The following is a 13611-nucleotide window of genomic DNA, read 5'->3' on the forward strand; positions in this document are numbered from 1 at the left end:
GAGAAGTTAGAGGGTTGATATGTTGTGGGGTTGTTAACCAATGTCATAAAACAACATGTGTACTACTGTTTCATGAGAAACTATTTGTTCTGTAAGCCTTTACCTGAAGTACAACAAAAAAATAAATAAATAAAAAAGTACTACATAATGGAGATATTAGGTACAAAATGCTGAGAGAGAACAACCATGTGCCTGGAAGAAGTGGGGAGAATTCCAAACAGAAGGTGACAAGTGTATTTAATCATGAAGAATAATTAGAAGATTATGGGTAAATGAGGGAAAGTAAGGTATTCAGGCAAATGAGGTGACATGTATAAAACGATAAAAACATGAAAGCATATGGTGCATATATAATCAAATGCAAGAAACTGTGTGAATGGAAAATAGAGGGAATGTAAACTTCATCCTGTAAGCAACATGATACCAACTAAAGTTTTCGTAACGGCGGACTGATGTTATCAGACTTGAATTTTAGGACCATAATCCTGGCAGTGCTACAGTGAACAGATGACCAGTACGCACTGGTTGTAGGTTGATCAGTCAGAAAGCTTTGTAATAAAGCAAATGAGAGCTTATGAGGGTCTACACAAAGGCAGAGCACTGGGGTAAATATGAACTGAAAAATTTGAGGCACACTCCACAGGACTTTGTAACTAGTAGGATACGGGAAATGAGAATGTCTTTAGTTCAGGAGACTGAATCAATAGTGACTTCATTGGATCAGAAGAGTGTGGGTTGGAAGAGATAATGAGTTGGATTTCTAACATGCTTACAGGATCCTTCAGGATATCCAGGTAGAGGTGTTCATGGTATGTGGTTACTGAAAATACAGGATTGGAAGCTGGTGACACAAATTTGGGAGTCATCCCCATATAGATAGCAGTTAGAGTCTACATAACATCACTCAGCAAGAACATGCATAATGAACAGAAGAAACAAATGAGGTAGAACACAAGGGAATACCAAAACATAAGGGATGAGCAATGGTGTCTCTCCTCTTAACTAAGGCTAATCACTCCACTTGGGCTCCCTCCTATACTTTCAGGAACCTTATTCTATAAATTATCCCACTTCTCTCTTCTACTGTACCCTTTCCCTCCTATCTGAACCCTTCCCATAGGCATATAAGCATGCTTTAATCTTAAAAAAAAAAATTGTTTTCTGAATGACACAACTATTTCTAGCTACCACCCTTCATTAGCTAAGTGTCTTAAAAGACTTAACCTATACTTACATCTCAGTTCCTCAGCTCTCCCTCTCTCCTCTATTACAACCTGGCTTCTGACTCAATCACTACCTGAAATGCTGTTGTTGTTAGATGCTGCTGAGTTGGCTCCCAATTCATGGCGACCCCATGCATAATGGTCTGTTCAAAATGCTGCCCAGTCCTGCACCATCCCATGATCAGTTGAGGAACAGACCATTGTGATACATAGGGTTTTCACTGATTGATTTTTGAAAGTAGATAGCCAGGCCCTTCTTCTAGTCCATCTTAGTCTGAAAGCTTTACTGAAACCTGTTCCATAGCATAGGTATGTGCAAGCCTTCACTGACAGACAGGTGATGGCTGTGCATGAGGTGTGTTGGCTGGAAATCAAACCCAGGTTTCCCGCTTGGAAGGTGAGCAATAGGTCTCCATAAAGTCACAAATGACCTTCACAGCACTAATTAAATGACTGATTTTCAGTCCTCATTCTGGTCTCAAAAAAGCCCAACTTTTTTGACTACTCCCTCTTGGGAAACATTCTCTTTCCTTGTTTTCAGGGATACCACATGTCCCTGATTTTCATCTTACCTTTGTGTATGTACTTTCTTAGATGAGTTTTTGGGTGCTTCTCTTCTACTTGGCCATTAAGTTTTAGGGTTCCTCACAACTTAACCTTGGGGCTTTTTCTTAGTTTCTATCTCTCTTTAAGTGACTACAACAATATGATCTCTTCGATTTTAACCTGTATGTGAATAATATACAAAAACTTATACCTTCAGCTCATATTTCTCTGAGTCCCAAATCTGTACATCACACCGCCTGTTCAACATCTCTACTTCTGTATCTTAAAAGCACCTCAAACTCAAAATGTACAAAAGAAAACTCACATTCATAACTCCACCTGAACCTGGCTCTCTTTCAGTGTTTTCTATATAAGTGGATCATGCCATTATAAATGAATGCATTTCTAGAAGCCAGAATCCCAGGAATTATTTCCGAAACTTCCTTCTCCCTGACGTTTCTACAGCCAAGACATCATCAAGCCCTGCCATCTTAATCTCTCAAATCTGCTCACCTCTCTTCATATGAACTGTCACCACCAAGACTCCTATGACAGCCTCCAACATCTCTCTTCTTACAAACTGTTTACTTCACTCAAGAGAGTGATCTTCTCAAAACTTAAATGTGATGCCACATTCCTACTTAAAATTATCAATGGCATCTATTATAGTTATGACAAAATTAAAATCCTTACCTTGGTCTACCTTATTCACCACTATAGTTTTATCTCACATTAATCACCCTTTCAATTTCTGCATCTCAGTTATGCTGCAAGTATTTCACTTTCTGTAATTCATCATGCTCCCATGTCCCCTCTCACCACTGGTCTTACAAATGTGCTTCCCTCTGTCTGCAATGCTCTTTTCCCGTCTTCTATGAACACCCTCAAATTGTGCCTATTTATTTCCTGCTCATTCTTTGGATATGGCTTCAATATCACTCCCTCAGGGAACCTTTCCTTTTTTTTTAAATTTTACTCTGTTTTAGATGAAAGTTTATAGCACAAATTAGTTTCTCATTCAAAACTTATACACAAATTGTTTCGTGACATTGTTTGCAATCCCCGCAATGTGTCAGCACTCTCCGGCTTTCTCTTTCTACCCTAGGTTCTCTGTGTCCATTCATCCAGTTTTCCTATCCCTTTCTGCCTTCTCGCCTTTGCTTTGGGCAGGGTTGCCCATTTGGTCTCATATACTTGATTGAACTAAGAAGCACATTCCTTCCATGTGTTATTGTTTGTTTTATAGGCCTGTCTAATCTTTGGCTGAAAGATGGACTTTAGGAGTGGCTTCAGTTCTGGTTAGTACAGTGTCTGGAGGCCAGGGGAATGTTTTTTGACCCCTAAAAACTAACAGACTCTATTTTTATAAGCTATTAGAGCACTAGTCACTATTTCTTTATTACATCTATCATAGTTTACAATTCTACATTATTTTGTGACCATTTGACTAATGTCAAACCCCATAAAGGCTACCACAGTGCCTAGTATATAGTAGGTGCTCAATAAATATGTTAACAAAATAATTAAGGAGAAAAATATTCATGAAAGATAAAGGTGATTCAGAAAAGAGTGGTGATCCAGAACTTAAGAGAGAAAAGAACTCAGATAAGGCAAAAGTGATCAGGAAGAACAGAATAACATGCTATTAAAAAATGGCCAAGTATAAGAACCATCTACATGGCATCAAACTGACAACAGCAACTCAAAATATTAAACAGGACACTTAGGGGGCAGTGAGTTTATGTTAATGGAGGAAAAACAACTTAGAAAAGAAGGGCAAGAACAGCTGTACAACTCGAAGAATGTAATCAATGTCACTGAATTGTACATGTAGAAACTGTTGAACTGGTACATGTTTTGCTGTGTATATTCTCAATGACAACAAAATAAAATAAAATAAAAAACACATTCCAATTAAAAAGCAAATAAAAAAAAAAGGTCAAGTATGATGAGTAATGAAAATAGGTCACCGGGTGTGGAATAAAGAAGATTATGAATGTTCTTAGTGCAAAGAGTTTTCATGGAGTGACTGGGGGGAAAAGTCCAGCTGCTCTGGGTTAAGACACTCACATGAAGAGTGAATAGAAAGAGTAAGGGCAAATTATCCTTTAAAGATGGTTTTCTGAAAGCTTTTTAGCAGCATTTACCTTTTGATATCTCTATGAATATGATGGTTTTCGTGTAAAAAACTGATGCCATTAGCTGCACCTTGTGCAATCTTGCATCTCATGTGCCAAGAAAGTGGTGGAGTACCATCCTTAGGAAGAAACAAACAGGTCAATTGAAAAAAGAGAAAAAAAAAATCTATGGAAAATATATAATCCAAAATATTTTTCTAGGTAACAACTGAAAACAGTATTGCAGTGAAACTTGTGAGAACTGGAACTCAGCAGGACTGCCTTGTTTTTCCGGGTCTCACAAGTTTTTTGCCTTTGACAGCGTGCAATCTTACCACTTTTCTATAGCTCGTTTTAGTGGAAAATATTTTAGTTTTCCTTCTCTGACAGGTTTCCACCTTATACAGACTCCTGCTTTCATAGATTTTACTGTATATTGGTAATTAAGGAGCCCTGATGGCGCAGTGGTTAAGAACTCATCTGCTAACCAAAAGGTTGGCAGTTTGAATCCACCAGCCACTCTGTGGAAATCCTATGGGGCAGTTTTACTTTGTCCTATAGGATCACTATGAGTTGGAATCAACTCGATGGTTAACAGGTTTGGTTTTGGGTTTTTTGCTAATTAAGAGTTTAGGATTATAGTTCTTTAAAAGTTGTTAGCAAATAATCTCTAAATAAGATCAAATAGGGGGTTCCAAACCAAACCCACTGCTCTCAAGTCGATTCCAACTCATAGCGACTCCATAGGGTTTCCAAGGTTGTAAATCTCTATGGAAACAGACTGCCACATCTTTCTCCCGAGGAGCCACTGGTGGTTTAGAACCACCAACCATTCGGTTAGCAGTTGATCGCTTTAACTGCTGCGCCTCAAGGGCTCCTTAAATAGGGGGTTAGCACTTCTTGTTTACAGATTAAAATATGTAAGAGCATCTTCAAAGTCTAGCCTTGACTAATAATTTTGCATCTTAGATTCTCACCTAAGAGAATGGAAATCTCAGCTGTTTATACATCAACTGTATAGTTTTCACAGAGAAGGGAAAATATAAATGTAATGCACTTTAAATGATTCCATCACAAACTGAGTATTAGTATTTTGACACAGAAACAGAAAGCCAAACAATTTGATGGACAAACATCTTACCAGGCAAGACAGTCTGTCAAGCAATGAACCATTGGGCATGTAAACATATACTAAGCAGAGATCATCTCCATCACTAGAGAAACCAAGCAGTTCTACTAAGTTTTCATGTTGACACCTGTGACAAATAATTTTCACAATTAAACTTACCACCCAAAATTGTTCTAATACACACTTACATACTCAGTTGTAGGTGGAAAATTATTTACTTTAAATCTTTAACAGAAAAAGAGAGTAAGAAAATCATGGTATGCTATGTATCACTACTATTATGATATATATTTATGTTTATTATAATTGTTTATAATATTACTGTAAACAGTCCTCTTTTCATGCAATACTGATTGAAAATAGAAGCAAAATAGGAAAATATTTTATAGTAAAAGTTCAGTAATTCAGATCATTGGAATTTGTGATAGTTTGGTGAAGGACTAGGCTGTTGTTTACATTTGCTTATCACAATTTTCAATATCACAAACAAGATTTCAAGAAGTCTTTTATGAAAACACTTTCAAGTGTTTTGACTCCAACATGTCAGAAGCACTAATTTGCAGACATCTGATCTTTAATTATACCTAATTTACACGTTTCTGATCTTTAATCACATCTCATCACTTATATAACTTAATTTGAGCTTCTTTATATACTTGAGAGTAATAAAGCTAAAGAGAGCTGTAGTATAACAAAACTGTAGGCATCAGTGATATACAGCAGAAAGTAAACTGGGCTCAGAGTACAAAGTCCTAAGTTTAAAGTCCAGCTCTGCCACCTCCTGGATATCTGACCTATGGCAAGTTAACAATTTTCACCGAGCCTCTTTACCTGCTAAATGGGGATAATACCTATAATGTCACACAGATGCTGTGAGAATTAAATAAGCAAATACATGTGAGAGCCTAGAAATACTACTAGTACATGAAAAGTGTTCATCCAAGCGCCTATTCATTGTTCATTCAAAATGATCTACAATTTTAACTTTTCATTATATCAAACCAGACTTCCTCTGTTGTGTGCTGTCGCATCAATTCTGATTCATAGTGACCCTACAGGACAGAGTAGAACTGTCCCATAGAGTTTCCAAGGCTGTAATCTTTACAGAAGCAGATAGCCACATCTTTCTCTGTGGAGAGGCTGGTGGGTTCAAACTGTTGACCTTCTGGATAGCAGCTTAACCACTGTACTACCAGGGCTCCAAAGCTTCCTCTACCCTCATAAATATTTTAAGATGTACAACTTAAAACAATAAGTGCTCCACTTTCCACCAAACTGGCACATTTTTAAAATGATGAGTTAACATTTGCTGAGTTTATACTATATGCAAGGCACTGTGGTCAGTGATTGACCTGCTTTGTTTTATTTAATCCTCACAATAACTTAATGAAGTTAGTACTATCGTTTTACAGATGAGAAAACACATGACTTGTGTTACAAAACTTAGCCAAGGTCATTCTGCTAGTAAGGGCCATAGAGTGGTGGCGCTTATTAGAAAATAATAATACCCAATGGTGGTGGGGTAGCAGTGAAGCCTGAAACTACTGGCAGGAATACAAACAATCATAACCTACCCATAAAGCCATCTGGACACATACTGCAAAAGTCTTTAAAAAAGTTCATGCACTCTGACCCAGTAATTCTAGGATTCTATCCTAATGAAATAAGCAGAGTTGCATTTAAAAAGTTATGTACAAAGGTGTTCAAAGGAGCTTCAATTTGTGATAACTGAATACTAGAAACAAACTTAACAGGGTAATAGTTAAATAAAATATGGTACCTATGCTAGAATGTAATATAATAATTTAAAGTATTTTCAGATTATTTTTAATGACATGGGAAAAATGCTATAAACACATCATGAAGCAATACAGCAAAATATTAGCAATGGTTATCTCTGGGTGATATATTTAAGAGATAATTTTTATTATTTTAAAAATATTTTCCTGTATTTCCTAGATTATCTACTTTGAACATGTTACTTTTAGGACTGGAGAGTGGGGAGTAGAGGTGGGCGAACAAATCCTGAAAAAAAAAAGGAATTTTGATTTTTTTCCCCAGGGTGCTTTATTTTCACTGTATCAATCCCAGTATATTATTTATTTCTTGAGGTTTAGCAATTAGCAAGGAGTCTAATGCGTATAAATTAGTTTTAAAGAGTTAGGCCTATTATGATTCAGACCAAAAGCTCAGGCTCTGGAATCAGACAGATCTGGGACTGAATCCCAGCTCTAATACATAGTGGCTTAGGGTTTTTCATTGGCTGATTTTCAGAAGTACAATGCCAGGCTTTTCCTCCTAGTTCATCTTAGTCTGGAATCTCCAGTGAAACCTGTTCAGCATCATGGCAACATGCAAGCCACCACTGACAGATGGGTGGTGGCTGTGCATGAGGTGCATAGGCTGGGAATTGAACGCAGGTCTCCCTCCTGGAGGGTGAGAATTCTAATACTGAACTACCACTGCCCCCTTATCTTACATCTAAGGGCCTATTATTCTACAGTTTTGTTTTTTTGCCTTTTTTTTTAATATCTCACAATCTATTTCTCATAAATTCTGGTAACAGAAAACATGATAATGGAAAGCAATAAAGGAGTTGAAATTCCATGTAACTTTGCTGTGACTTAAAACATGACTGCTGTTTAATCTATACACATGGGCATATATATAGTCATAGAATTGTACAGCAAAAAAGTACTTTCATCTCCTCTATGCTAAACCCTTTATTTTCATTTTTATATCTGAAAATATCACTAGTTCATGGCACACTTTGGGTAAGAAATGTCTTGTCCTGTTCTTTTCCACTATACCACACTGCCAAATTAACACTTACTTTGCCATTACTTTTATTTCTTGATCAAACTGTTGTTTCAGTTCTTCAGTACTAATGTCGACCATCTGAAAAAATACAATACAATACCATTAAATAATTCCATGTCTCCTAACGCGGGAAGCGAGCTCAAGAGATTGGGCGACTGATCTCTCTTTAAAACAGAAAGCCATTATTCTTCCCGCTTCATAGAACTGAGATCTAGAAAAATTAGTGATTTGCTTAAGGTCCCACACCTGATTAGTGGGAGGAAAGAACCACGTAAGCCTGAGTTGTTGTGGGAATAAAATGAAATAATATATGAGACTTCACTGCATTAACATTTTGGGAAAAAAAACTGTGTAACAGAAAACATAAGCAAATTTGAAAAAAAAAAATCTGCAAAGTATTTGCAACATATATGACAAAGGTGACTATCTTTATCATATAAATATTATATTTATTTTTCAGAACATAACAACAGATTTGTTGTTGTTGTTAGGTGTCGTCATGTCGATTTCGACTCACAACTCCATGTGACAGAATAGAACTGCCCCATAGCGTTTTCTAGGCTATAATCTTTATGGACTCAGAGTGATCCTATATGACAGAGTAGAACTGCCCCACAGGGTTTCCTAGGCTGTAATCTTTACGGGAGTTGACCGTCAGGTCTTTTTTTCCGTGGAGCAGCTGAGTGGGTTCGAACTGCCAACCTTTTGGTTAGCAGCTGAGCACTTAACCACTGTACCACCAGGGCTCCTTACAACGGATTTAAAATATAACAATAAGTAAATAAAACTGTGAACAGCCTAACAGAAACAGAAACAAAATACACAGACAAGAAAATTTTCTCTTTTTTCTTAATCTATAGTTTCTAAACTTTATTTTTAAATGATAAAGGTAATGTAAGGAAAGTTATTTTTCAGATATTTTTCTTAATGTTACCATTTTCATCTTTATTATGTATGAAACGCAGTGTAGAGCTGGGCTTCTCAACTTTATTTAGTGAATCCCCAAAAAGTTTCATATATATATATATACACACACACACATATACATACACAACTAACTTTTTTATATACACGTGTATTTTTCTAGGGGTAGGGTCTATAGCTTCCAACAGATTTTTAAATTAAGAGCAACCAACTTAGAAGAAAGTTTTCTTAAAGAAAATAAATACACAGTGAAATAATAATATTTGCTAAAGATTCATTTAAAGTTTATCATATAGCATGCTAGGATGCAGTTCTCCCTTTAATCCTTTTTATTCCTGAAACTTTTACTTACCGCTGCGAGCTTCTTCACCGCCACAGTTCTGTTGTTCACGTAGCCTTTATACACAACTCCAAATCCTCCCTCTCCCATTTTATTACCACCAGCAGAAAGGGGTCGCTCATCAAAGTTATTTGTGACACTCTTCAATTCAAAAAATGAAAAACTGTGAAAACCTATGTCAATAAAATAAGGGAAAAAGTGCGGGGATAAAAAAGAAACTGGTTTCAATAATTTCAATATTTTCTCAATTTAAAGGTTTAACACATATGCAAATATTTACAGTTTTTGATTAGGCAACATGGGAGGGAAAACCATTTTTTAAATACAAATGGTAAGCTCTATCTTGAGGATTCCATTTGGTTCTTTGCTGATTCCAATAGAAAGAAAAACAATGTCATCCTCCACCCAAACCTTTATTCATATATTTTCTTTAAAAAAAGACCCTGTCAAGTCATATATTTACTTATTTTTTCATAGCTTCTGTGGTTGTTTCCATGTCCTACTGCCTCTACTCACTGACAATTCACTAATATAATGTAAACTGTGCTTAATAAATCAGGAGAAAAAACACAAGCACTGTGCTTCTGACTACTGTTAAATAAAATAAAAGGAAAGGTTTATTTTAAAGCAACGATGGAATTAATGAAAAATTCACTAGTGGAAAGCACTAAAATGTTACTTACGTGTATCACTAACTTCTAAACTTTCATTTTCTGCACTTGAGGAGTCAGGTGGCATATAGTTTAGTTCAAGATTCTGCACTGGTGTCACAGATGTCCTGTCTTTGCCATAGACAGGCAACTGTTTCTGTTGAACTGTTATAGCTTCTTGAGAAGGTAGTGTGTTCACAGTTTTGGGAACAGCATCTGCCAAATGAAATATATCAGTTGTCCTTCAACAAGAAAAAGTGTTCATAAAAAAGTTAAACCAGGAACTTGGTTCATTTAACATCATCCCACTTTCCATATGTGGGCTCCATATTCTCACAGAACACACTGGAAGCTACCCAGTAAGGATTTGAAGGCTGTGATAAAGATGAGTAGAGTGTAACGCAGTGTTTTCAAAGAGTGTTCCATGAACTACCTGCATCAGAAGCACGGAGGACTTGTCTAAGAATACAGACCTTGAACCCAACTCCAGAATTCTGATTCATCAGCTCTGGAATAGAGCCCAGGAACCTACATGTTTAACAAGAGCTCCAGGTTACGCTTATGCACACTAAAGGCTGATAACCACTGGTGTAAATAGCATCAAAGGAAAAAAGTAAGGCTGTGAGGAAGACAACTGGACACACAAACACAGCGAAATATAATGTAAGAAAATCATGATCTTAATGTCTCATCAGGAGCTAATTTCCTATAGCCGAAACTAGGTTTCTGAAGTCTATATCCTTTCCAGCTTCCTATTGGTACAAAACGACAAGACTTTATGGTGGCATCAGACTCCATGATGAAGCCTCCACCACCAGGGCAGCAGAGTCTGCAGTGTCCTATGTCTGGGGTGCTTGTTAGAGGATTGGGGAGAGTTGATAGAATGAAAAGGACTGTATGAATGAAAGTAAGGTTCACCTACTATGAGAAAAAAGTAACAGTAAGAAGAAATGTTACTGTTTCTGCCATTTGTCTTTCCGCCCTAATTGTTGACACCCTGGTCACACTCAGTTTACCTGGTAGCAAAAGACTTGCAGGGGCAAGAAACTCATTTTGCACCAAAAGATCCACAAGATCACCAACTGTGCAATTTGTGGTGCCCCAGTCAAACAGTAACTCACAAGTGGGACTTTTTCCAGCCTGAAGTAATGCTTCAAATCTCCTTAAAGGCAAGTAATAAAGAAACAAAAATTAGTATATAAATAGAGTTAATATGAAAATAGGAATTATTCCTCCCTGCCCCTCTTACCCCACCACCTATAATATTAAAGAAAAAGGCAGCAAGAGAGACAGTGAGAATTACAAAGAGACAGGAAAGACAGGTAGAAGGAAAAAAGATGCAGAGGATGATGATAATAAAACTTAACATTTACTGTATACTTAACTGAGTACTTAGCAAGTTAAGGGATGCACACGCATGAACTCATTTAATTCTCAAAGATACTACAATTATCATTGCTATTTTACTAATGAGAAAGCCAGGCCTGGAAAGGTAAAGTAACCAGACCATGGTCACACAGCCAATAAGCTATATCCAAGTTGATATTTGAATTCAAATCTCACTTGATATAAAGGTGCGCTCTCAAGCTATGTTACTTCCCTATATGACTTATTAATTCTGTTAGTTATGTGAATTTTAATAAATCAGCCTGCTTAAAGAAATAGAATATATATAAACCTAGGGAATTATTCCTTTGATCTTAACTATACTTCAATTAAATTGAAGGAAAAAGATAAGTTTTTCTCTCCCATTTCTTCAAAAATTGGTTTTGAGAAGTAACATTTAAAAATATAACCAGTAAGTTTCTCTTTTTCCTTCAAATTTTTTTTGAAAAATTTCAAACATATAGAAAAGTTGAAAGAATAATACAATGAACAAAGATTTACTCCCCCCAGATTCACTAAATGACTAATTGGTAACATTTTGGTACATTTGTGCTCTCATCCCCTTGCCTGCTCTCACTGTGTGTGTGTCTGTATTTTAGAGTCCAGGCCAGATGTCTTGCAGAATGTCTCACAATCTAAATTTGTCTTTTTTCTCATGATTAAATTCAGGTTAGTATTCTTTAGTAAGAACACTGCATAGGCAATAGTGTGTGCTTCCCACTGTATCACATCCAGAGGCACATAATGGCAGTTTGTACCATTATTGGTGACGTTAAGTTTAAGAACAAACTACTTTGTCCCTTTCATAATTCATAAGTTATCTGTGGGTAACACTTTGAAATCTTGTGAATACCTTGTTCTTCAACAACTTTCACCTTACGGTTTTAGCACTCACTGATGAGTCTCCCATGGATCAATTTTCACTGGTGATTGCCAACTGGTAACTTTCTAATTCTATTCTTCTTTCAACGATTGTTTGCCGGCATTCTTCTGTAAAGAAGAGTTTTCCTCCTCACCATCAATGTCCCAACCACCCTCCATAATTTTTTAATAGTAATCTTAACAAACTATATTTAATAATTGGCTTTTGAGGGTTAAACTTGGGTTTCTTCCAAGTAATTTAAGAAGTTCACCCTTCAAATGAGGCAACACTTCCAGGAAGAACTGTGTAATAAGGCAGCCAAGCCTTTAGGTTCTTTAGCAGGTTAATGTTGAAAATCACAAATAAATTTCTTTTCCTCTTGCTACCAAAGCCAGATTTGACATAGATTTGAGCTGCGATGACTGACAAAAATAAAATCTGTACTTACATTTTACATTAACCAAGTAGAAATGAGTAGAGAGAAAGAATGGAAATCATCTGAAGACAGTATTGAACAACCCAGGCTAAGGACTAAAAATTTTGTTCATAGATGTATACATTTACAAGCAACAACTTTAAAATGTCAATTTGAAAAATTACCAAAGTATGTTGTTAGAGTGGGTTAGAGATTTATACATTTAGATGTATAGGCTCCAGAATTTTACTAGAGATTTTTATAACATTCTTATGTTACTGCAATCTGGAAATGAGAAGCGTGAGGCAGAATGAACTGTACCAACAGTTGAACTTGCCAAACAGAGAACCTGAGTGAAGGTGGGAATCCTAATTCTAGCACAAAAAAACTTATTTGCAAGACCACAGCCCAGCTGTAATATTAGAGAATGAAGCAAAAATTAAAAGAAAAAAAAAGGTAGAGATTACTTATTACCCTTATCTCCACTGGAGATAACTTTAAACTGCAACATTGGACAGTATTTATACCTATTAATCATTCTAGATTGTGATATATGAATTAATTTTTTTATATGTTACCTTATGTGAAACTGATTGTATCTATCATCACCAGATGGTTTTTTAATAGCTACAGCTAACTTCTTCCATCCTTCTTGAGGATCAATAAAATCTGACAACTTTCTAATTAGTCCAACATTGAGGCAGCGCACGTATGTTGATGGAGTTATGGGTTTGCTCATCTTCTATTCCTAAAATATTGAAAAATGTCATTAACCTTTTACAGTAGCTTCAGAGATGATTATCTGTACACTTATACATCACACTTTACTATATCATGTGAAAAGTTGGCACTCTATTACAGCACAATAAAGGAACATTTCAAAGTCAACTAGTTGATATCCTAAAAAGATATTATGGTTTATTTGTATAATTGTCCTCTGAGTTTGGTTTCTTTCCCCAACTATAAACATCAATAAAAAATGAAGAACTCTTTTTCTGACACTGACATTTTTCTGAGTGAAATTTACATAAAGGAGCAAAAAGTTTACTCTTTCAGAAAAATTCCTGTGGGCATATTCAAAAATCAAACATATTAATAAGAGATTTACTTTCCAGGATATGAGCTCAATCAGTACTTATTTACTATTAAAAATTTATTCAACTCTCTTGGGTAGAGGTAAAAAAAAATGTACTGACATC

At 36.0% G+C, this 13611-nt stretch overlaps 1 protein-coding gene across 4 annotated transcripts in view; it reads right to left on the bottom strand.

The window, feature by feature from the left end:
* Window positions 1–13611, bottom strand: part of IRAK4 (interleukin 1 receptor associated kinase 4) — a 28486-nt gene that overhangs the window by 7443 nt on the left and 7432 nt on the right. For 2 of the 4 annotated variants that reach the window (XR_002825337.1, XM_004384565.2), the window contains exons 2-8: window positions 12991–13160; window positions 10766–10911; window positions 9783–9965; window positions 9112–9272; window positions 7849–7913; window positions 5028–5142; window positions 3917–4026 (exon numbers count right to left, since the gene is read on the bottom strand). Coding sequence is in view for 3 of the 4 variants with exons in the window: in XM_004384565.2 (XP_004384622.1) it covers window positions 3917–4026; window positions 5028–5142; window positions 7849–7913; window positions 9112–9272; window positions 9783–9965; window positions 10766–10911; window positions 12991–13151 (941 nt within the window). In the remaining variant the exon portion in view is untranslated. Of the gene's footprint in view, window positions 1–3916; window positions 4027–5027; window positions 5143–7848; window positions 7914–9111; window positions 9273–9782; window positions 10912–11988; window positions 12126–12990; window positions 13161–13611 lie in introns of those variants that run through there. The other 2 variants (XM_023738850.1, XM_023738851.1) reach the window with 2 other exon arrangements.

The sequence above is a fragment of the Trichechus manatus genome, unplaced genomic scaffold (assembly GCF_000243295.1).
Source record: "Trichechus manatus latirostris isolate Lorelei unplaced genomic scaffold, TriManLat1.0 scaffold00123, whole genome shotgun sequence".
NCBI classification, from domain to species: Eukaryota; Metazoa; Chordata; class Mammalia; order Sirenia; family Trichechidae; genus Trichechus; species Trichechus manatus.